This window comes from Purpureocillium takamizusanense, chromosome 4, assembly GCF_022605165.1.
Source record: "Purpureocillium takamizusanense chromosome 4, complete sequence".
Taxonomy (NCBI): domain Eukaryota; kingdom Fungi; phylum Ascomycota; class Sordariomycetes; order Hypocreales; family Ophiocordycipitaceae; genus Purpureocillium; species Purpureocillium takamizusanense.
The window spans coordinates 2,824,961-2,846,245 of record NC_063071.1 but is presented as its reverse complement, the minus strand read 5'-3'; the positions used below and the strand labels follow the sequence as shown (position 1 = coordinate 2,846,245).

The 21,285-nt window shown below is 60.4% G+C and overlaps 7 protein-coding genes across 8 annotated transcripts; 4 read left to right on the top strand and 3 right to left on the bottom strand.

Moving 5' to 3' along the window:
• Positions 1 to 514: 514 nt before the first annotated feature.
• Positions 515 to 2,993, top strand: JDV02_005519 (uncharacterized protein). 2 transcript variants are annotated; one of them, XM_047986826.1, is made up of 3 exons: positions 515 to 1,212; positions 1,350 to 1,550; positions 1,656 to 2,993. In XM_047986826.1, the coding sequence occupies exons 1-3, from the start codon at positions 911 to 913 to the stop codon at positions 2,908 to 2,910; spliced, it is 1,758 nt and encodes a 585-aa protein (XP_047842809.1). In that variant the 5' UTR covers positions 515 to 910; the 3' UTR covers positions 2,911 to 2,993. The 2 variants fall into 2 exon arrangements, with proteins under 2 accessions (XP_047842809.1, XP_047842810.1); XM_047986827.1 differs by having other exon boundaries at positions 515 to 1,550.
• An 81-nt stretch (positions 2,994 to 3,074) lies between these two features.
• On the bottom strand, positions 3,075 to 6,810 carry JDV02_005518 (uncharacterized protein). Its single transcript, XM_047986825.1, has 2 exons — positions 6,534 to 6,810; positions 3,075 to 6,351 (listed from the first exon to the last, which is right to left on the bottom strand). The coding sequence occupies exon 2, from the start codon at positions 5,375 to 5,377 to the stop codon at positions 3,284 to 3,286; it is 2,094 nt and encodes a 697-aa protein (XP_047842808.1). The 5' UTR covers positions 5,378 to 6,351; positions 6,534 to 6,810; the 3' UTR covers positions 3,075 to 3,283.
• A 3,312-nt stretch (positions 6,811 to 10,122) lies between these two features.
• Positions 10,123 to 12,145, top strand: JDV02_005517 (RNA helicase). The gene has a single exon (XM_047986824.1). The coding sequence runs from the start codon at positions 10,324 to 10,326 to the stop codon at positions 12,079 to 12,081; it is 1,758 nt and encodes a 585-aa protein (XP_047842807.1). The 5' UTR covers positions 10,123 to 10,323; the 3' UTR covers positions 12,082 to 12,145.
• Positions 12,146 to 13,033: 888 nt separating this feature from the next.
• Positions 13,034 to 13,817, top strand: JDV02_005516 (uncharacterized protein). The gene is made up of 2 exons (XM_047986823.1): positions 13,034 to 13,280; positions 13,507 to 13,817. The coding sequence occupies exons 1-2, from the start codon at positions 13,086 to 13,088 to the stop codon at positions 13,546 to 13,548; spliced, it is 237 nt and encodes a 78-aa protein (XP_047842806.1). The 5' UTR covers positions 13,034 to 13,085; the 3' UTR covers positions 13,549 to 13,817.
• On the bottom strand, positions 13,780 to 15,906 carry JDV02_005515 (uncharacterized protein). Its single transcript, XM_047986822.1, has 2 exons — positions 15,354 to 15,906; positions 13,780 to 15,251 (listed from the first exon to the last, which is right to left on the bottom strand). The coding sequence occupies exons 1-2, from the start codon at positions 15,801 to 15,803 to the stop codon at positions 14,157 to 14,159; spliced, it is 1,545 nt and encodes a 514-aa protein (XP_047842805.1). The 5' UTR covers positions 15,804 to 15,906; the 3' UTR covers positions 13,780 to 14,156.
• A 1,066-nt stretch (positions 15,907 to 16,972) lies between these two features.
• On the top strand, positions 16,973 to 18,710 carry JDV02_005514 (uncharacterized protein; the record flags this gene model as incomplete). The annotated part of the gene is made up of 3 exons (XM_047986821.1): positions 16,973 to 18,188; positions 18,276 to 18,496; positions 18,558 to 18,710. The coding sequence occupies exons 1-3, from the start codon at positions 17,069 to 17,071 to the stop codon at positions 18,708 to 18,710; spliced, it is 1,494 nt and encodes a 497-aa protein (XP_047842804.1). The 5' UTR covers positions 16,973 to 17,068.
• Positions 18,711 to 18,895: 185 nt separating this feature from the next.
• Positions 18,896 to 20,849, bottom strand: JDV02_005513 (uncharacterized protein; the record flags this gene model as incomplete). The annotated part of the gene is made up of 3 exons (XM_047986820.1): positions 18,896 to 20,150; positions 20,264 to 20,551; positions 20,650 to 20,849. The coding sequence occupies 3 exons, from the start codon at positions 20,847 to 20,849 to the stop codon at positions 18,896 to 18,898; spliced, it is 1,743 nt and encodes a 580-aa protein (XP_047842803.1).
• Positions 20,850 to 21,285: the final 436 nt, after the last annotated feature.

Genomic DNA, 21,285 nt, shown 5'->3' with positions numbered 1-21,285 from the left:
CGCCATACGCCTTCGAGGTTGGCCGATTGGAGCTTCTCTCGGGGGATAGTCCAGGAAGGGTTTACGGGCGCCCTACTTGGGGGACTTGGGGAACCAACTTGCGGCCAGGCCCGGCATCTATTCCCGGCACAGCGTTGCGCGCGCCCAACGTTGAACCAGCGAGAGCCCCGAATATTCCTTGCAGACAGACGGTTCAAGGGACGGACGACTCGAGCCGGTCCAAGATGTTGGTTACTACGTACTTAGTTAACTACTACGAACTAGTGTCGCTCGAGCCCCTGTTGCAACAACGGGTCCCAAATGCCCCAAGTCCATGTGACAGGAGGCTCAAGAGCTGCGGCCCCGCCCCTGGTCGTCGGTCAGATCCCGCGTCGGGTAAGGCGGCGGGCCCCGGTTGATGGGCAAAGATGCGATGAAGCCGAGGGATCTTTGACGGGTATGCATGCATGTATGTGTGTATGTGCGCACGTTTGTACCACGTACTACTACCACCAACTTGCCACTGCCGCCGGCGGGAAGGGCTTGCAGACTCCAGACTCCAGAGAACATCAAGACTCATCTCCGGCGCGACCGGACCTACTAGTACTACTAACGGCATGCCGCCCGCCGCTCCGTGCCGTCTAGCCTCCAGTCTCCAACGGGCCGGGCTGGAAGGGGTCTCCAGAGTCCACGGGAAAAGGAGGAGGAGCGCACAAGAAAGGAGAAGAAGCTCTCCAACGGCCGTCCGCGACCGCCGAGTATGAATACCTCCATGAGTCCGTACATGTAGCGCAGCGCACCGGCAGCAGCTCGAGCCCCCGTGTGCATCCCACGTCAGCAACCACAGACCTCTCTCTCTCTGTCTCTACCTCTCGCGCACCAGCAGGCCCCGGGTGTCATCCGCCCGTCAGACGACGATCAGACAAATAAGATGAAGCTCACGTCGCTGGTGCAGGCTGCGGCGGCGGCCTTGCTCGCGGCCCAAGCTCCTGGTGCTCTGGCCGACGCCGACAACGCGGCCGCCTCGGGCACGTCCACGTCCACGTCCACGTCGTGTCGGTGCCTACCGGGAGACGCCTGCTGGCCCTCGGACGGCACTTGGGCAAAGCTTAATGCCACCGTCGGGGGCAGGCTCGTCGCCACGGTGCCTATCGGGTCGCCGTGCCACGACCCGACCTACGATGCCGCCGCGTGCGCGGCGCTGCAGGCAAGCTGGAAGAACCCTCTCACTCAGTGCGTTTTTTATCATCTATCGCGGGCATTAGATGCCGTCCGTCCACCCGGGCTGCTTGCTAGCAGCTTGGGGAGGCCCGGTCGCCCGCCACCGAGGCAAATGGGAGTTGGGAGCGCTAACCCGAGGGTTGCAACAGTATTCCGTCATCGTCGTCGGTGATGCAGACGTATTTCGCAAATCAGAGCTGCGATCCGTTCACCGATAGGACGAAGCCCTGCGTGCTTGGCAACTACGTCAGCTACGCCGTCAAGGTCAAGTGCAACGCAGACGTCGCAGCCGCTCTGCGCTTTGCCAAGGAGCACAACCTCCGCGTCGTCGTCCGCAACACGGGCCACGAGTATGTTGCCCCCCATCGTTCATTCAAGCTGCTGTGGAGTGCCCACACTGCGCAGGGGAAAGGGGGAAGGGGGAATAATGAGTACTGATGACAATTGTCGTGCAGCTTCTTCGGCCGCTCCACCGGCGCCGGCGCCCTCTCCATCTGGACCCAGGGCCTCAAGGCCGTGTCCTTTGCCGACTGGTCGGACGAGCACTACTCCGGACCGGCAGCCAGCGTCGGCGCGGGCGTCATCGGGTATGAGATCATCGAGGCGGCGCACAAGCAGGGCCTCGCGGTGGTGACGGGCGAGTGCGCGACGGTCGGTCTCGCCGGCGGCTTCATCCAGGGGGGCGGGCACTCTGCGCTCAGCACCGCCTTTGGTCTCGCCTCGGACCAGACGTTGGCTTTCCAGGTCGTCACGACGAGCGGTCGCACCGTCACAGCGTCGCCAACAAAGAACGCGGACCTCTACTGGGCGCTGAGCGGCGGCGGCGGCGGCAACTACGGCGTCGTCGTGGGAGTGACGGTTCGTGCGCACAAGGCGGCGACGGTCGGAGGCGCGGCCTTCCAACTGCTCGCGCCCACTACCACGCCTGAGAAGTTCCAGGCCGCCCTGGCCAAGTTCTACGAGCTGCTGCCCAAGATGGTGGACAATGGCGCCATGGTCGTCTTCTACACGAACCAGCAGATGCTGGTGCTCAAGCCCCTGACCCTGTGGAACTCGACGGCCGCTCACGTCCGCGACGTCGTCCTGCAGCCCTTCACCGCGGCGCTCAAGGACATTGGCATCGCCCTGCCGGTTGCGTACAGCGAGCTCTCCTACCGCGACCACTACGACCGCTACATGGGGCCCCTCCCCCAGGGGAGCTTCGAGGTCGAGCGGTACCAGTTCGGCGGACGCCTGATCCCCCGCCGGGTCCTCGAGGACGACGCGAGCCGCGGCGCCTTTGTCCGCGTCGTCAACAACCTGACGGCCAACGGCATCCTCGCCGTCGGCAGCGCCGCCGCCTACGCCAACAAGCCCGCCGGCGGCGCCGACAACGCGGTCAACCCGGTGTGGCGCTCCACGCTGGTCCAGCTGCAGCTCATCACGGACTGGGACTCGACGGCGCCGTGGTCGGACATGGAGGCGGCGCAGCGTCGCATGACGGAGGAGTTTATGCCGCAGATGGAGCGCGTCACGCCCGGCAGCGGGTCGTACATGAACGAGGCCGACTTTAGGCAGCCGAACTGGCAGCAGACGTTTTACGGGGCTAGCTACGAGAAGCTGCTGGCCGTTAAGCGCAAGTGGGATCCTGAGAGTGTTCTTTATACGCTCAAGGGTGTGGGAAGCGAGGCTTGGAACGTTGGAAACGATGGCCGGATGTGCAGGGCATGATGATCCTAGCACCACATGCAAAGCTCTGGTCAGTCAATAATTGCGTGTATCAGACTTGAGAAAGTGATTCCCGCCCATGGAGCCAGTACGACTATGCCCACGAGGCATGAAGGGCTTAGGCTCCGATTGAAAGCACAACACATCATGTTCTTGCGCTCAGCTCAGGGCCAAACTTTGACATTGTAATAAATAAGTACTAAAGAAATCAGGCTAAAGAATCAGGCGCTTTTTTTTCTAGTTCAGTCTGTGAACGACCAGTTGCCTTGGTTATCATGAACAGTCTCTCTCAAGTCCCAATTTTTTTCTCTAAGAAACAACATGAACATGACGGCATCAAAAACGATGCAGGCCCTTCCCTACTCAGGGCCTTTACTTAAGCAACGCAAGACAGGATCTGTTTCTTCGCCAGTTGATAGCCCCTCCTGAAGTCGACGTCTTCCCGGCTGCCGCTCGAGATGGCGTCCATGCAGGTCTTCATACTTTGCTGCTCCCTCGTCGTGATGGACTCGAGGGCCTCGCGCTTCACGCCGGAGAGCAGGACGGGGGAGGACGCGATGATGCTGTGCAGCTCGACGAACGCCTGCGCCATGCCGATGAGAACCCACCCGAGGTCCTGCGGGCGCTTCGCCGCCATGAGCATCGTCTCCGCAAAGGGCGACGGCCAGCGCTGAAGCACGTCCTCGATGCGCGAAGGGAGCGCGCACCCCGGGTCGTGCCGGGAGAGGATCTCGTTTCCGATGTCGATGAGATCGGTCGAGTCGTCGCGCTTCATCTCGTCTAGGCCGTCGACGCCCAGCGGCTCCGGCAGGAAGCCGTACTGGGCTCGGAGGATGCGCACAATGGCGCACCCGACGTCGCTGGCCACGTTCCAGGGCACGGACACCATGTACTCGAGCAGATTGGCCTGCGCGAACCACAGGGGGAGGAGCTTGTCGACGTTGATGTTGGCGGGCTCCAGCGCGAGGGGCTCCAGGGGGATGCTCGTGTCGAGCACGTCGTCGACGGAGCGCGAGAACTCGGCGTACAGCTCTGCGCCCTTGGAGTACGTAGGCTTGGGCGAATCAACTGTGCCGTCATTGCCCGTGAAGTTCTGGTACGCCTCGGGGCCGATGGGCACAAGAGTGTCGATCCAGTCCTTGACCACGACCACCTCCCGGTCGGTAAAGGCACCGAACATGGAGCCGCCCCAGACGAGCTGACGAACGAGGCGGCTCTTGCCGCTGTTCCCCTTGTGGACCCAGGGCTTCGCGTTCTTGAGGCACGTCAGGAACTTGGCCTGCCAGTCGAGACGGTGGAACAGGGTCGGGTCGAGCCACTTGCTCAGCGACTCGCCGCCGAGCTTCATGGTGCAGTGGTCGTGGATGCGGTTCGAGGCGATGGCCTTGGCCATGAAGATGTTGATGAGCCTCTCGGTGAGCTTGTCGTTGTAGCTCGAGTGGATGTTCTGGGACACCAGGAACCCGACCTGGATGCGCTTCCACGCCTGCTGCGTGGCGGCGGGCCCGTGCCGCTCGGTGACGAGACGGAGGTAGTCGGCGACGATCTGGCTGGCCATGGCGGTGTGGCCCGTGTCGGCGTTGTCGATGGTGATGTGCAGCGTGAAGTAGTAAGGGTCGAGCTTCACCTCGCGGAGCTCCTTGGACGCCTGCAGGGTCTCCAGGGTGAGCATCTCAAAGTGCAGGTTGAAGCCGAGGATTTCCGGGAGGAAGTCCTCGGGGAACAGCGAGATGAGCATTTGCGCCAGCGCCGAGCGCCAGATCCCCGCGTCCGTCACCGTCGTCTGCTCGATGAACTCGAGCGTCGTCGGCTCCGGGACGGGCCTGCCCACCTTCTCGAGCAGGCGCTCAAACACATACGCGTGGCACCTCGACAGGTCGCCGTCTCCCAGCTCCTCGGAAAGGACCTGCCACGCGGCCTTGGTGACCCGGCGATATTCAAACGGGGACGTGACCCTGTGGACGTGTCCCAGCCACGCGCCGTCGACGAGCTTGTGAGGGGCCTTGTGCGCGAGCCACTTGCGCGCGTCGGTGGCGTCTTGGAACAGCTCGCGGGGGCTGCCGTTCTTCCGCCGGGCGAGATACTCCCGGTATTCAGTCGTCACGGATTCCAGTTGGGCATGGACAAAGTCCTCGAGGGCCTTTTCCGTGTACTCTGTGATGGCGAGGATCGAGGCCGGGTCCTCGCCGCCCAACCTCTCCGACTGCAGGACATCCGAGAAGAAGGACAGCAGCAGCTTCCTCGCCTCGGGGAGGGCATCGCTGTTGTGTTCGAGGTTGTGCAGTTTGTAGTAGAGGCTCTTGTACTGTTCGCAGAACTCGTCCTCGAGCTCCAGCTTGGCCTTGCGCTCGTACATGTACGGTTCTGTGGGTTGGATCTTCTGTGTGATTTTCTTGGAGCCGTTGAGGTACCTCCAGGTCACAAAGGACCCGGCCATCAAGGCGGTCGACGCAAGGACAACAGGCTCCATGATGCTAAAACTGATGTAGAGTTTTTTTCTTCAAGGATAGGGTTGACTCGCGAGCGCTGAGTTGAGGTTCGTGGTTCGTGGTTGCTCCGAGGCCAGGCAGAGGGCATATATACATAGATATATATATCGAGAGACAGAGATATATATACACGCACATAGTCGAGTTAGACGGACGGGATATTCGTCTTAGTTTCGTTTCGTTCTGATAGTCCTCTGCACACACCCCCCTCCCCCCTGTCCCCTGCTCAGAGATCCGAAGCGTCTTCTTGGCTGACCAAGACTTTGGGAGCCTCGTTCGACAAAAACCTGGTCAGGCGACTTCAGCCATAAGCTTGTCTTGCAGCTGGGCGCAGAAGCAGGGGAACACAGCGTTAGCCCTTCGCGAAGGGGTCCCGTCACGCGCGCTTCAGTTCTCTCGGGGACATTAGAGGATCCGTGCTGACGCGGTCGCCGCGTGGCGTGATGCCTTGCCGCTGTTCGGAACCTATTCCGTGATGTTGAGTCTTTGAACGGGCTTGACGATTACCAATACAACAAGTGTGAGTGTGTGTGTGTGTGTATACATGGGCGATATATGGTTTGGTGGAAGGAACGTGGGTAGGATGATGCGCGGACCTTGCTAGTCGATTCCTTCTCGCTTTCGGCACGTCCGGCGGCGACTTCCCGTGTGAGTCGAGGGTGAGATAGGGGAGGGGGGGAAGGAAGGGGAGGAAGGGGGGAGGTGGGAAGCTGGGGCATCGGCGAATGGGTTGTGAGCCGGGCGACACGGACATACGCACGCACATACGCATGCACGTCGTTTCACAGCCCTCAACTTCCAGCATGGAATCGGGACAACCCGTCCCGCAAGAGGCAATATACGGACCTCGATGAATGGGACTAGAGTAAAAGAGAACATACAAAAAACGTTTACCGGTCAAACAAGGCTCTGCCACGTCACGTCACGGGCGTAACTGTCTTACGGCATCGTGTTGCTATACCCTGTCGTGTCAGACGCTGCTATACCCCAACCATGTGGCGCCGAGGGCACCGGGGGCTGGGGGCAAACGTCTGGTGCGTGCCGCCTGGCCCCAAGGAAGAAGGTGCCCGTGTCAAGACTATTCGTTTTGACCGTCCGAAAGGAAGGGCGCAAGGGGGGGGGGGGGGGGGGGCCCACATGGTTCGTCTGTATGTAGCCTTTGCTGTTGCCTATTGCGCAACTCTAGTTGCATTGTAGTCTAGAAAGGTATGTTGTTGCATGAGTTCGCGCGTGGCTGCGATCAAAGGGACTAACTAGTTAGTGCATAGTACCAGAGGACTGCAATATGACTTTGGACTTGGCCAAAAAAAAAAAACCTTGGCTGGGCGATGCCGGCATTCCGCACTGTAGCCTCGCTTAGTTTTAAGAGTGAAACATGCGTGAGGGCTCGAGTAACCATCGGCTTATGTTTCCGAAGATCGACAGAGACAACTGCCCTACGAATCTCGATGAGCTGGGGCCCCGTCTGCTGCTCCGGGTCTGGACTTGATGTCGAACATGAAGCGGGTGCGAGACAACATGGAGGAGCCGCGTAAGATCAATGCTTGTCCCATTGATGCCCGCCTTCGGACTTGCTGTTCGCCCAAGCCCCCCCCCCCCCGGTCACAATGAGCTCCGAAAGTATCAGTTACGTGTTCCTGGGGCGTCGTGGCAGACGAGGCATGTGCGTAGCACGACATGGGCAGAGGGTCCTACAACAGTTATCGTACATGTACATGGATGAATAAGCTTATTGACCCGATTGGATGCACAGCGTGGACGTCGCCTCGTGTTGCGGGAGCAATATATTTTTTTGGGGGGGGGGGGCGTGTGTGTGTGTCTGTGGAATGTGGAATGGCACTGTAACTGTTGCCTCCTCCTGTCCACTGACGCTGAGGCTGAGTGAGGTGCGAATTCGCTTTCTCGACGACTGGTGGACCAGACGGCCTGAACGGACGGCGGCCTGACGGACAGACGGGTGAGAGCCGCGCCCCCCGCCCTCTTTCTATTACTGTTACGAGAGAATTTTCTGGCCCAGACTTCCATGCACGGATGCGGCGCGCTGAAGGATGACGACCCCGACCAATAGTTTCACTGCCGCAGCACCGGCGAAACCACGAAGAAGCCCAGCGCCAGAAGACGAGCCAGTCATAGACGCAGCCTGCCGAGAAACTACCTCGGACATGACAGCAGGAGATGATGCTCCTCCTCACTGCTGCCGCCGAGACGCGCCTCGCACCGGGGGTTGGACGGAGAATGGATGGGGGATGCCTATGCTCTGTGCAACCGCCACGCCCGTTGCCCGCATGGTAAGCAATCCGTCCGTGACAAGACGCGACGTGAGATTTGCAAGAAACGAGGGGGATGCCGCGTAACGTGGTTTGAGACGGCCAAGCAATTCTGGGCCTATGCAGATGACCCGCCTACCCTTGGTGACGGCTCACCGGGTGCGGCCGAACTTGCCACCATCCTCTTTGTCGGCGCATGAATCCTGCCGGGCGACGATATTTGTCGCGTAAATGTATCACACGAAGGGGGGGGAGAGGGGGGAAGCCTTCTGCGAGGAACGTACGCCATACACTCGACAGAGCGCGAGCACACACACACATTCGCACACACACACGAGAAGGGGGCTCGGGGATTCGCAGAATGTCGCTCCTTGTGGTGCATGTATTGGTGCCCAGCTTCATAGGAGAGAGCTCCTCTGCTCTGTGCCCCCATAAGGGGGGGGGGGGGGGGGGAACGAAACGAACCCCAGCCGTTCGCCCGGCGGCGGCCCAGGGGTCTTACTAGCCTCCAAGTTAGTACTACTACTAGGAGGATTTGTGACATGGGAACGAGATGCATCGCGCCAGCGAGCCGCTGGTGTAGCACATGAGGCATCAGAAGATTCATTCGATCCCGCCGCGGGGCGCCGCTCGGGGGCTTGTGTGAGGTCGGACGAGGGAGAGAGAGAGAGAGAGGGCACATGCCAACGCGAGAGCGGACGCCACAAGAAAGCTTGTCCAACGGCCCGGGCACGCCCAGCGCGCAGTGCCCTCACCACGCGCGGCGGCACGGGCTGTGTACGTACGTATGTGTGCGAAAGTGGTGGCGGTGGTCCGTGATGCTGACGACCATGGCGACGCTACGGGACGGCTCGGTCGGGTGGCGGGGGGAGTCAATCGTTACGGAGCCTGGATCGCTGACGATCTTGGCTATGCTCTTGGCTCCCTCACCCCCCCCCCCCCCCCTGGCTTGCGAGGGCCCCCCCTTGTCCGTGTGCGTGGACGTGTCTGTGTCACTGTGTGTGTGTGTGAGTGAGTAATAAGAGAAAGAGAGAGAGAGAGAGGAGGGAGAGAGAGTGAAAGAGAAAGCGCGATGTTGCCTTGCCAGGTCCAGTGGCGGGGGGGAGGCTTGGCTGCCACGCCGTTGCTACGAGGTAAGCGAAGGCAATGCTACCACAAACCACGCGAGGGAATATGGAGCGAACATGGGCCGACGCCGTCAACTGTGCAGCATCTTACTTTGGGAACCCTGCATAGCCCTCATGTGACTAGCTCCTCGACGTGAAGAGTGGCTAACGATTCGTGGCTAACGCCGTCAGTGATGCCTACATGTAGTTAATATTGGCACCACGAGGATGGGGATTTTTTGGGTTTGCATGAGGCAATCGCCGAGGTGTGACAGCCATCTCCGGGGCGGGATTGGTGAGATGCGATCTGGCAGCGCGTACCTGCTGAATCCCACGCGGAATTTTCGTCTAGATTCGAGGCGAGGCTTCCTTGCTTGAGCCGCTTCCAGCCCGTGTCTGGTCGGGGCCCTGGCCCTGGCCCTGGCTCTGGCGGCGGGCGGGCGGGCGGGCGGTAGTTGATGCACGCGGTAGGCCCGTCAGCACAGCGCAAAACGTGGGCAGTGCAGTGCAGTGCAGTGCAGCAGTCCCGTCGGGTCCATGTGTGTGTGTGTGTGTGCGTGTGTCGTCGTTGCGACCAACAGCCGGCAATCGAGCGCCAAACGCAGGAACCGAGTTGATGAAGGGATGTTGGTTTAAGGTGCGGTTTTAGTATCTGGTTGGCTTTTTGACTGGTCTTAGCACCTTAGTAACCCAGTACGTACCTGTCATGAGATGGGGCGAGATCTGGACGCCATGCGCCGCGAGATGATGGCACAGACGACCCAACGGGCATGGAACCGCTGCTAGAACGCGGGAGGGAATTTAGCCAGACTGGCACCTCAACGCCGCCCTGGCGCCACTGTAGGTTGCCCGTACCTGGGGTTAGTGGCAGTTGGGATGGATGGGCCCCCGGGGAGCCTATGGAGCCCACTGTAGTGGAGCACGCGCAGCACAGCACAGCTCATTGGAGCTGGAGTGCCTAACAGCCCGTCAGCAGGCTGCCCGCAGTTACGGTTAGGCGTCCTGGACCTGACCTGCCCGGGCTGGAACCTACCTCGGACTGACCGAGAGCTTCCATGCAGCAGGCAAAAGCGCACCCTGGGCTGAGTACCTTGGCTCCAGCTACCTCTAACCTCAAGGCACTCACCGGGCTGCAAGGCAGGTACGCGCCCGAACCAAGGTACGTTGCACCTTCCGCAGGTACCCAAGGTGCTGAGGTGATCGTTTAGCGGCTCAACTCGCCCGGAACCCGGGCCGGCGTCTTTAGCGCGCATTGGAGGACCCATCCTAACTGCAGAGGCTGGCCAGTGGGAGCGCCGCACGCCCTGCGGTGGTTTCCGCTCCTGGCAAAAAAAAAAACCTCGATTTCGGGGCATCAAATCAAAACTCATCGCCAAAAACCTCAATCAGGCCTCATTGCTCATCTCAGCACGGCACACACCACCAGCCGCTCAACACGACGCACGCATCGGCCCCCAAACCGCCACCGAAAGAAAGAGACTCCACCAGACAGTGCTGATACGTTCTGGCATCTTCACGTCTACGCCAAGGCAGCGTCAAGCGCCCTCCCGTCCCATGAGTGACCGTGCCCCCAGGGGTGGTGGCGGTGGTCGGCGTCATGACCGTCGTCGCGGCGGCGGCGGCGGCGGCGGCAGCGCTCGATCGCGTCACCGAGTCTCAGCCCCCTCCAGGCATCTCCGCGATGCCGAGTCCAGCAGCCTGCTGCCGCCGCCTTCCTCCTCGCAGGCCACCACGGAGTCGAGCCGAGAGAGCACCATGGCGCCCTCCTCCTCGGGCCACACCCTGCCGCCGCTGACCGAGGCCGTCCCGCTCGACACGCCGCGGTTCGCCGACTTGGCCGGCGGCCAGAGCCCCGTCCACCCCGTCCTGGTGCAGACCATCACCGAAGACCTGCGTTTCGACCACATGATGCCCGTCCAGGCCGCCACCCTCTGGGAGTTGCTGCCCCCCAAGCGCAGCGACTGCCTCGTCCAGGCCAGGACCGGCACCGGCAAGACGGTTGCCTTCTTGCTGCCCGCCCTGCAGACCATGATCGGCAGCCGCGCCTCGTCGTCCGATGCCGGCATCTCCCTGCTCGTCATCTCGCCTACCCGCGAGCTTGCCATGCAGATTGCCCAAGAGGCGACCAACCTGCTGCAGAGGATGCCGTCGTACCGCGTGCGCATCGCTATTGGCGGCACAAACAAGGACAAGGAGGAGAGGCATATCCTCGGCGGCTGCGACGTCCTCATCGCCACCCCCGGACGCCTCCTCGACCACATGTCCAACGAGAACGTCAAGTACGCCTTCCGCAACCTCCAAACCCTGGTGCTCGATGAGGCCGATCGTCTGCTTGACATGGGCTTCATGCCTGCCCTCCGCGACATCGTCAGCCACCTGCCCGATAGACGAGAGGTCAACCGGCAGGGAATGCTCTTCTCCGCCACCATCGCCCCTCACGTAAACCAGGTCGCCGGTCTCGTCCTGTCCCCGGGCTACAAGTTCATATCGACGATCCCGGCGGGCGAGATCAACACGCATGAACGCGTCCCCCAGGCCCTCATCGTCGCTCCGACCTTTTCTTCCACCGCGGCCGCCATGGTCGCCAGTGTGCGCCAGGAAGCCACGGAACACGCCAAGTTCAAGGCCATCGTCTTTGCCCCAACGGCCGCGCTTGCAGGCTTCTACGGACACATCCTTTCTCTCGTTCCCGGCCTGCCCCCTACCACAACACTGCACAGTCGCATCTCGCAGAACAAGCGGACCAAGATCACCAACGACTACCGCGATGCCGCGGCCGCGATCCTGGTCGCCACCGACGTGATTGCTCGTGGCATGGACTTTCCCGGTGTCACGACCGTATTTCAAGTCGGCATACCGTCCGACAAGCAGAGCTACGTCCACCGCCTCGGCCGTACCGCGCGCGCCGACGCCGACGGCCGTGGCTTCTTCATCGTGTGCGAGCAGGAGGCGTGGTTCCCGCGGTGGAATCTAAAGGAGATCAAGTTTGTGCCGAAAGAGGCCGACCTGTCCTACACCGACTTAGTCAACAGCATCGTGGAGGCCATGCCCGAGGACGAGCGCGCTCAGATCTACAAGGCGTGGCTGGGCTACTACAACAACCACCTCAAGGGGCTCAAGTGGGACAAGGAGGAGCTCGTGCGACAGGCCAACGTCTTCGCCCGCGAGGGCCTCGGCTGCCCCGAGACGCCACCCATAGCGAAGAGCACCGTCGGCAAGATGGGGCTCCGGGGCACCAGGGGCCTCAACACGGTCCCGGATCCGCCCCGGCACGGCAGGTCGCAGGGAGGTGGTGGGCGTCGAGGACGGTAATAATGCCTGGGACCGGAATTTGTTGTTTGTCTTAAAAAAGGAGTAATGGATCGTTGATGGCGGGATAAAATAGACTGGCGTAATGGGGCATGACTGTGCCTGGGTACACTTGATATCTGTGTCGTTCCTCTGCTGTGGTGTTTGTCAGGTGTGGTTTGACCCCCCTTCAGGTTGCAGCCTCTCCTCCGGTATTTATCGGTGCGGCCAAAGCTTCCATCAATGACGTCGCAGCCCTCGTCCGTCCACTCGCCGAATCGAGATTGGCGTGGACGTTGAGAGAAACGTGAGACACGGCCCTCGTGATCCACGGCCCTGGCGATCGGGCGGCCCTCGCTCAAGCTGAGGCTGGCTGGCGGGGTACGTAGTAAGTCAAGTTATAGGGCAGACTGGCTGATCGACTGACTGACAAACCGGCTGGCCGACTGGTCTGCCATGCCACGCCCACCGGTCCGCATTAAAGACAGCGCCAGCGCCAGCGAAGCGCACATGTACCAAGTGGCGTGTACGAAGAGTACGAAGTGAAGCCGACGTTGACACGGCCCCCAAGTACGCCCACGCCTACGCCTCGTGAAGGGCGAGTACGAAGTAAAGATGAAGCCAAGCATCAATAATAAGCCAAGCCAAGCCAAGTATATACGAATTGAAGCCGGCCCTTTCAACGTGGGCGCCTCAAGTACTACTCGACGCCTCGTCAGGTGGTGGTGGTGCCTCTTGCGGCCAGGCTGGCTGGCGTCTGGACATAACACAACGCAGCCGGGCCGTTTGCGTATTGATCGCATACCATTTACCCGCCGCCGCCGCCGCCGCCCGGTGCTTTGGTGCTGTCACTATCGTGACGTGAGGAGAAAGCTTGCTTTTGTTCACGTGGGGGGATAAGAGGAGTACTTAAAGCCATTGGATTCCTCGCGCAAAAAAAAAAAAACCACGAGGTTTCTGTTGGAACATGATTTTACTCTCGTGGCCCAGGGATACCTGAAGCAACCGATTCGATACGTACGTTCACGATGCGTTTCGCCCTGCCCTCTGCTGTCATCCTGTTGATGGGTTCGGCGAGCACGGTGGTGGTGGCCGTCCCAGCCGCGGTGGCTGGTGAGACCTTGACGACCCTCGAGCGGCGGTACGAGTGCTCGTACCAGGACGACCAGTGCAAGGTGCTGTGCACGGGGGGGAGCAAGTACATCAACTGCGGGCAGTCCGAGGTGAGTGTCTTTTCTTTTTGTTGAGTAAAAAAAATGAAGAGGTGACGCGCGTCGTGAGTGTTTCTTTTTAGTAAGAGGTGGCGACGTGATGAACCTCTGAGTAAGAGAAGATGGGCGTGGTGATTCTTTTACTAAGAGTTGGTGATGGGCGTGGGCTGGCTTCAATCGACGATGGATGTGTTGTTGTTGTGCACTCCCCTCGTGACTGACTTGTTGGATGCGCCAGTGTCTCGGAACCGTGTGCAAGTGTGTTTGCCACTATGGCTGACGGGAGTTGATGATGGATCGGATGAGGGGGCGGACGGACATTGATCAATGTTGGCCGAGTGGTGCGACGATAGCGGGACACTATGATGATGGGGATCGATGACGGGGAGGGGACATCTGAGATTGGATTCTACGAGGACTATGAAGCGTGAATGAACGAGCGAACGTATGCTCTTTGTTCGGCAGGGTATGTGATGTGATAGTGTCGTCGTCCATCAAATGACTTCGTGAGCTCCAAGCCTCCGTGCAACAGTTGCAGCAATAGACAACACTTTAAGGAATCATCATCATCATAACATGAAATTGACATGTTCATCCCAGTTTCGATTCGGTACTCATAAGCAGGCTTTGCCAAACGACGTCCATCAGGAAGGAGCACCAACAACACATCCCCTGATGTTTCGTTTCAATCTGTATCAAAACACTTGCCGCCCCTGGACTGGAAACAAAACCCAACACAAGACGTCGATACCTCTTCCACAGCACACGTCTTTCACAGCAGCACGCACATACAGGAACATGTCGTCGTGATTTAATCAAGCTCACAACAGCACCCTCTCTCCCTCTCCCTCTCACGGAGGCAGCCCCTCACGGAGGCGGCTGGACCCCTCACTTCTCGCCAACCAACGCAAGCATCAGCTTCTCGTGGTCCCCGCTCAGCGCATCCTTGATGGTCCGCCCGGGCGACGCGCCGTACGCCTTGCGATACGCCGCGCGCGCCGCCTCCAGCCGCGGGCGGTCCCAATACAGCGCAACGAGGCGGTTGATGAAGAGCCTGTCCTTGCGCACCGTCTTGACGAGCGGCTGGTGCAGGCGGGCCGCATCGCATCGCGCCCTGTCGACGGCGTGCGTCAGCATCCGCAGCAGCGCGTCCTCCATGTCGCCGCGGAACTCCTTCTCGATGACCTCCTCGAGGCTGCGGTGGTACTTGCGGCGGTACGCGTCGCTCACGGCGTGCAGCTGCGCGTCGCTCGAGCTCGTAAATACCTGCGCCACGGCCGCGGCGTTGGCACCTATCATGCCCTCGGTCGCGCGCTGCAGCTCCGTCACCTTGTGGTCGATGTCGGCGGGCAGCACGGGGGCGGCGTCCTCGGCGCGCGTCGCCGCCAGCGCCATGCTGTACAGCCGGTAGAGGTTGTCGTCGACGTCGTCCCTGATGACCGTGAGCAGCTCCCGGCCCTTGACGCGGCGGTACTCGGCCGCGATGGCGCGCACGTCGGCGTTGGACCGGCAGAGCAGCACGTCCATGAGCGTCTCCTCGTCAGTGCCCGCCCGGTTGAGCGCCTTGTCGAGCGCGTGGACGTCGTTGGCGAGCGGCCCGCGCACCAGCGCCATGAGCCCCGTCTCCAGGTCCCCCCGCGTCTCGCTCTCAATGTCCTTGACGAGGTCGCGCATGAACCGGCTGTTGTAGTCGCGCACCAGCTGCTCCATGGCCCACGGGTTGGCGTACTTGAGGTCCGTCAGCACCCTGATGAGCGCCTTCTCGTCGCAGCCCATGCCCTTCATCGCCTTGCGGATCGTCTCGATGTCGTCGCTCGTGTGCACCGGCTGCGCCCATTGTTTCTGCGCCGTGTCGTAGCCCGGGGACGCGGGAGTAGGCGGCGCCACCTGGACATGGCCGTACGGTTGTTGTTGCTGATGCGGCGGGCCGGGCTGCTGCTGCTGCTGCCACGGCTGCTGATGGGGAGGAGCTTGTCCCGGCGCCTGCGATGATGGGGGTTGGTCGCCATGTCAGCGCTCATGCACACACGCTCTAATCATCCCAGGCGCGGATCCGCGCGTCATATCGCGACAGTGTTCACATACCGGTGCGCCGTACCCAGCCGGCGGATACGCCTGCTGATGCCCCTGGCCCGGATGATACGGCGGCTGCTGTCCATATTGACCACCCTGAGGCCCTCCCGGCGGAGCGTAGGGCTGCTGAGCAGCATAATTCCCCTGCGGCGGCGGCGGCGCGCCGTATGGCTGCTGCTGCTGATGCTGCTGCTGCCCTTGATACTGCTGCTGCGGCCCGGGCGGATAGTAGCCGCCGCCCTGCTGCGGCTGTCCGTATGGCGGTTGCTGGTACGGCGGCTGCCCCGGATACTGCCCGCCCTGAGGAGGAGGAGCGTGAGGAGGAGGGGGTGCCGCCTGGCCGTACGGAGGCTGCTGCGGATTCTGTCCGTATGGTTGCTGCTGCTGCTGGTTGTACGGCGGCGCGCCTTGCGGGTAGTAGCCGCCCTGCGGCGGGTGTCCGTACGGCGGTTGCTGGCTCATGACGTCTGGTTCAGTCTGCTGCTCGTCCGTTTTTGAAGCTGTACAGGCGAGCGTTCTCACTACTAGCCTGTGCTCCCACGAGCACCGTGAGGGGATTTGGCTCAATATCCTACCACACAGGGCTGAGGGACATACTAATATTACTACATCAAATGTCAGACGCGGGGTCCTCCTCGAGCGCGACGGCCAGGGGGTCGAAGAAGTGGCATGCGGAGCGAGGCCTCCGATGACACGGGGCGCACCTCGCCGTTGCTTGCTTGCTTGCTGGCTGGCTTGTGTGCCTGCTTCGTTTGCGCGCGCTTGCTTGCTTGTTAGGTGGGCAGGCGGGCAGGCTAATTCATCCACCAGCGCGCGAGGGCCCCGATGATCCGCGCCGCATTAGTCGCTGCGGCTGAGCGTTGAGGCCGCCCAGAGGTGTTTTCACTGGAGGGGGCGCGCTTCAAGTCCAACGGTGGTGATGTGTGGCGCTGGGGCATGGATGACGCTGACGCCCCTCCCCATATTACACGTGCGGATGTGCCTGGGGAAGCTCCATCTTGATGAGGGGCCCCGAGAACAAGATTCGTCATTCCTCGGCCCGCACGCCTGATCCGTTTGCTCAGAGAAGATCGTTGATGTCAACTCTTCTCGAAGGTAGTGCAGATCTGGCTTGCTGGTTGCTTGTCGAAGCCTGCGATTGTCTCCTTTCAGAGGTCGACTCGCTTTGCTTTTTGTATGCCCAGCTCTCCAGTGTTGCATTGCCCGATGGGAACTTGAAAAAGAGTTTGGTTGGCGACCGGCGCGCTCAAGCTCGCGGTTGTCAAGTCGTTACGGAATCAAGAGCGAGGAAATAGGGCGTGGGGGCTGAGCTCAAGTGAACGCTACCCCGTCAATCTGGAGTTTAGTCTGATGATCAATCTTCGTCTTTGTGTTGACGACAGCTGTCTCGGGACAAAGAAAGCAACGTTAGTACATGCTCCGGGTCATCCAAGTGCGAAACTGTCTTGGACTGCCCCAACGAGTGGAGGCTGCCACATCATCCCAGCTAAAGCTTGTTAATCGAGACCGCTTCTGCCACGAAAAGCACTGGCCACGCGACCCCGCCCAGGATCGTTGATGCTCCTACGTCAACGGTCAGTCACGCCGTCAAAGTTGAACTTTACTGATCGTTTCCAACATCCCCATTCGACCTCAGCCTACTGACCAACATTGAACTTGGGGGGATCAGACAGTAGACACTGCAAGCCGGTGTACTTTGTGCTGACAACCGCTCGTTTCCAGTCGTCATGTCCAACAATCACACCCACGCTGCACACCAAGACCGCAGCGAGCACTCACCCCTCCTCCCGACGTCTGGTAGCAGTCACGGCACGCGCGGAGTCGTCGCCGCCGAGGGCGAGAGCGGACGCCATGGGTTCGACCCGCGCCAATTCTTCGTCATACTCTGGCGAAGCTCCTGCACCGCTTCCAAGCTGGTCAACCTGCTCTGGCCCTTTGTCCCCGTCGCGCTGCTGCTGCACATCTCGTCGGGCCTCGAGTCATGGAAGTTTGCTACCGCGTACGTCGCCGTGATCCCGTCGGCGAACCTCCTCGGCTTCGCAGGCCAGGAGTTTGCGCGCAAAATGCCCAAGGTCGCCGGCATACTCATCGAGACCACCTTTGGCTCCATCATCGAGATCATCCTGTTTGTCGTCCTCCTCGGCAAGCACCGACCAGAGACGCCGCCGGGTAACAACAACAACAACGGCGGCGGGGGCGGTGGGGGCGGTGACGAGGGCAACCTCATACCCATCATACAGGCAGCCATACTCGGCAGCATCCTCACCAACCTGCTGCTCTGTCTCGGCCTGTGCTTCTTCTTCGGCGGCCTCCGCAACGCCAGCCAAAAGTTCCACGCCATCGTCTCCGAGGTCGGCACCGGGCTCCTCCTCGTGGCTGCCTTTGGCCTGCTCATCCCGAGCGCCTTCTACTCGGCCCTCAAAGCCGAAGTGGTAGGCGAGCTTCCGGGGTTCAGACGCCCGGACTGGACATTCACCGACAGGAAGCTCCGGGAAGACGTGCTGCGCATCAGCCAGGCGACGTCCATTGCCTTGATGGTGGCATTCTTGCTGTACACGTGGTACCAGGCGAGCAGCCGGCACAGCATCTTCGACGAGGTGATTGAGCAGGACGAGCATCGAGACACCGACAGGCACGAGGACATGGCGAAGCCCAAGTTCACCATGACCGAGGCGCTGCTGGCTATTGCACTGTCGCTCGTGCTCGTCACGGTGCTGCTCGTCCTTCTCGTCGAGCAGATCGAGCACGTTGTCGAGAGCGGCGTGCCCGATCAGTTCCTCGGTCTCATCCTGCTCCCGCTCGTGGAAAAGTCTGCGGAGCATTTGACTGCCATCGATGAGGCCTGGGGTAAGTTTCCCAACCTTCCATGTTCCCTTCCTTCCAAACACGCTGGGTCTTGGATCAAGCTGACCGTGCGCACTCTGCTCGTGACAGACGGAGTGATCAACGTCGCGCTATATCATTGCCTCGGGCCGTCCATCCAAACAGCCCTGTTCAACGCGCCCTTGGTGGTGATTGTCGGTTGGATTATCGGCAAGCCCATGGATCTCAACTTTGAGATTTTCATGGTGGCGCTCCTGGTTCTCTCGATTCTCGTCGTGGGCAACTTTCTTCGCGATGGTGAATCGAACTGGCTTGAAGGCGCTCTACTAGTGGTATGGTCCTACGAGGATGCCCTTGCTTCAGTTGACACGATGTAGTACTGACAAGGAGCAGATTGTCTACGTCATCATCGCCATCGCCTGTTGGTACTATCCGAACCCGGACGTGGCAACTTCGAACAGCGCACAGGGGCTGCGGTTGGACATGGAGTCACTGGGCCCTGATGGCATCCGGGAGTTGCGACGGCTGCTCTCTCAAGAGCTGTGACGGGCACATCCGGCACTCTGCTGACCCTGACCATTTCGCCACAAGCAAGTAACAATGCATGGAAGATCCAGGGGAGCTTGGGACCGTACGTGAACGACTGGTCGCATGTTTTCCGCAGCGCAATTGGAGCCGGTCAAAAGACTTTAATTATGCATGTTACCAAGGTATATGTACCCACGATGCCATCATACCACGTAGCCTTGCACTTGCTTCCTGTCCTTGACGCGAATATCCCTCCAAACCCAAGCGCATCCCCACGCAATGGCCACAAAGCACGTACTCGTGATGAGCATGTAGCGCTGAGACTCCGAGTACGCCTCCGAAATCCCCAGCCGCTCCGGCGAGCCCGGCTCGTAGCTCAGCTGGATCGGCAGGCTTCCGTATATGCTGTCGACGGGGGCCTCCGCGGGCAGGTTCCTGGCCAGGGCCTCCTTAAACGTACCCGCCCAAATCGCGGAAGAGATCGCACGGCCAATAGCATTGCCAACGCCGGCGAACAGGTCCAGTATCGCGATGATGACCGCGACGTGCTGATGGTCCGAAGGAGCCATCATGGCCATTTCACCGGCGATGACCATGGGGCCTCCCGCGAAGGCGACGAAAATCTGCGTCATGACGACGTATCCGACCGCCTGGCTCGCCTGCCGGAAGTGAATCATGAGCCCCACGCCGAGCAGCATGAGCGGCAGCGCATACATGGTCGCGACCCATTTGAAGCGGCCCGTGACTCTAATGAGGTATCCGAGAACGAGACCCGCAAAGCACGAGCCGACTCGATAGATGTTGCTGATGTATGTCGCCTTTGTGACGCCCGTGTTCCAGACGACGAGGAGCATGGACGTAAAGTAGCTGCCCCAGATGAGAGAGTTGGCGAAAACGAAAAGGAACATGAGTCCGGCGAAGAAGACGGTCCGGTCTGTCAGTAAGCCGATGGGGATAAACGTCACCGGAGCGAGGTACTTTTCCCACAGCACGAACGCAATGACGAGCAGACCGCCGACGATGATCATGCTAATGACCAGGGCGCTGCGCCATCCGTCGTCCTGGTACTGCCAAAGGGCAAAAGGAAGCAGGAATAGTGCCATGCCCCCGGCGAGAAGCAGCAGGCCGAAGAGATCGACCTCGATGACGAAGGCCTTGACTGCGGCAAAGGTCGACTTGGAGGTGTCCTTGGGCGGCACAATCCCCTGCTTCTTGGCCCTGTATTGGTCCCAGCCGAAGAGGATGACGAGGGGCATGACGACCACGGGCGTGATGATGGCCCACATGCCAAAACCCCAGCGCCAACCCGGTCCAGCGATGACTCTGCTCGCCAGCGGGCCGCCAATCCACGTCGTGACGATGTAGGGAGACGTGGCGAACGCGAGCATCAGCGGACGATTCAAAAGGCTCGTAGTGTCGGCAATGAAGATGGTGAGGCAGTAGCTCACCCCCTGAGAGCTGCGCGCACCAACAAACCAAACCACACTTGTCAGCAGGGAGAATCATGACCAGTGATATTGACTTTCGTCCGGCAAAAAGGGGTACATGTATGTCATAATGGCGGGGCTTACCCTGTTGATGAAAAGACTTGCGCCGCGGCATACGTCTCGACGTTCTTGCACGCGGCCATCATGACCATGCCCATGACCCACACCAAGAGCGCCAGCGCCATGCCCTGCGGCCGGCCGACGGTGTCGAGGATCTTGGCGATGGCGAGCTTGGACAGGCCGCCGACGATGCTCGAGATGATGCCCATGGCCGCGGTGAGGGAGTGCCGCGAGAAGGCGCTCGTGACGAAGGGATCCAGCGTGCGGAACACGACTTCCATGATGGACAGGATGAAGTAAATAAGCCATATGCTTTACGAGTCGGCGAGCGTTCGTTAGTGATCAGATGTCAAGTTGCTGTGGGCACATGAAGCGGACAACATGAATGCGCTGGCGGGCGAGAGACTGACTTTGCGAATGCGGCAATCAGGTGCCATTTCGACCAGATGGATGCAGCGGCCTCAATCTTCCGCACTCCCGCCTGCCTGCCATCATCGACGTCGTCGTTGTCGTGCTTTTCTGCAGAGTGGTCCGATGCCTCTTGCTTATTAGCGGCGGACCTCGCCGCAGACTTGTCGTCCGCGCCAAACATCTCAGGCGCGGCCATCATGCACTACTCTGCAACTGCCGCGGGGCTCCGTGATTCGGCAAACAGCAGCTTGAAGAACGATTGTCAGTGGTTGAGGTCGTCGCAAAGTTGGCAGTCAAGCCGTGACCGAGCGTCAACAGTGTGGCCTGGCGCCTCGCAATCGCCGTGTAATGCCACCCGATAAACGACAGCAGTTCCGTCAAAGAAAACACTGTACGCGAAAACAATATACAGTATGTAGTAGTCGCTGCACATGCAAATGTACTTTTTGTAAAAAGGACAAGCACCAGCCAAGTCTCGGCGTTACGCGCCCTAGTCCGCGCGGGAACAGGAGGATATGGAGCATAGTGGGTGACGCTGGCTTCGGCCCCGACAACGGCGGCCCTCGGGGGTCACATGCATGCCACAAGGCTTTGTGGCCTCCTTTGTTTTTTTTTTTTTTTTTTACATATACATA

What these genes read in the sequence shown, in the direction of transcription:
- JDV02_005516 (XM_047986823.1), top strand. Translation starts at nt 13,086, where the DNA reads ATGCGTTTCGCCCTGCCCTCTGCTGTCATCCTGTTGATGGGTTCGGCG. An exon ending in TCAACTGCGGGCAGTCCGAG is followed by an intron (nt 13,281 to 13,506) that starts GTGAGTGTCTTT and finishes TGGATGCGCCAG; the next exon opens with TGTCTCGGAACCGTGTGCAA.
- JDV02_005515 (XM_047986822.1), bottom strand. Translation starts at nt 15,803, where the DNA reads ATGAGCCAGCAACCGCCGTACGGACACCCGCCGCAGGGCGGCTACTAC. An exon ending in CGGCTGGGTACGGCGCACCG is followed by an intron (nt 15,252 to 15,353) that starts GTATGTGAACAC and finishes CCATCATCGCAG; the next exon opens with GCGCCGGGACAAGCTCCTCC.
- JDV02_005518 (XM_047986825.1), bottom strand. Translation starts at nt 5,377, where the DNA reads ATGGAGCCTGTTGTCCTTGCGTCGACCGCCTTGATGGCCGGGTCCTTT.
- JDV02_005517 (XM_047986824.1), top strand. Translation starts at nt 10,324, where the DNA reads ATGAGTGACCGTGCCCCCAGGGGTGGTGGCGGTGGTCGGCGTCATGAC.
- JDV02_005519 (XM_047986826.1), top strand. Translation starts at nt 911, where the DNA reads ATGAAGCTCACGTCGCTGGTGCAGGCTGCGGCGGCGGCCTTGCTCGCG. An exon ending in TGGAAGAACCCTCTCACTCA is followed by an intron (nt 1,213 to 1,349) that starts GTGCGTTTTTTA and finishes GGGTTGCAACAG; the next exon opens with TATTCCGTCATCGTCGTCGG. An exon ending in GTCCGCAACACGGGCCACGA is followed by an intron (nt 1,551 to 1,655) that starts GTATGTTGCCCC and finishes ATTGTCGTGCAG; the next exon opens with CTTCTTCGGCCGCTCCACCG.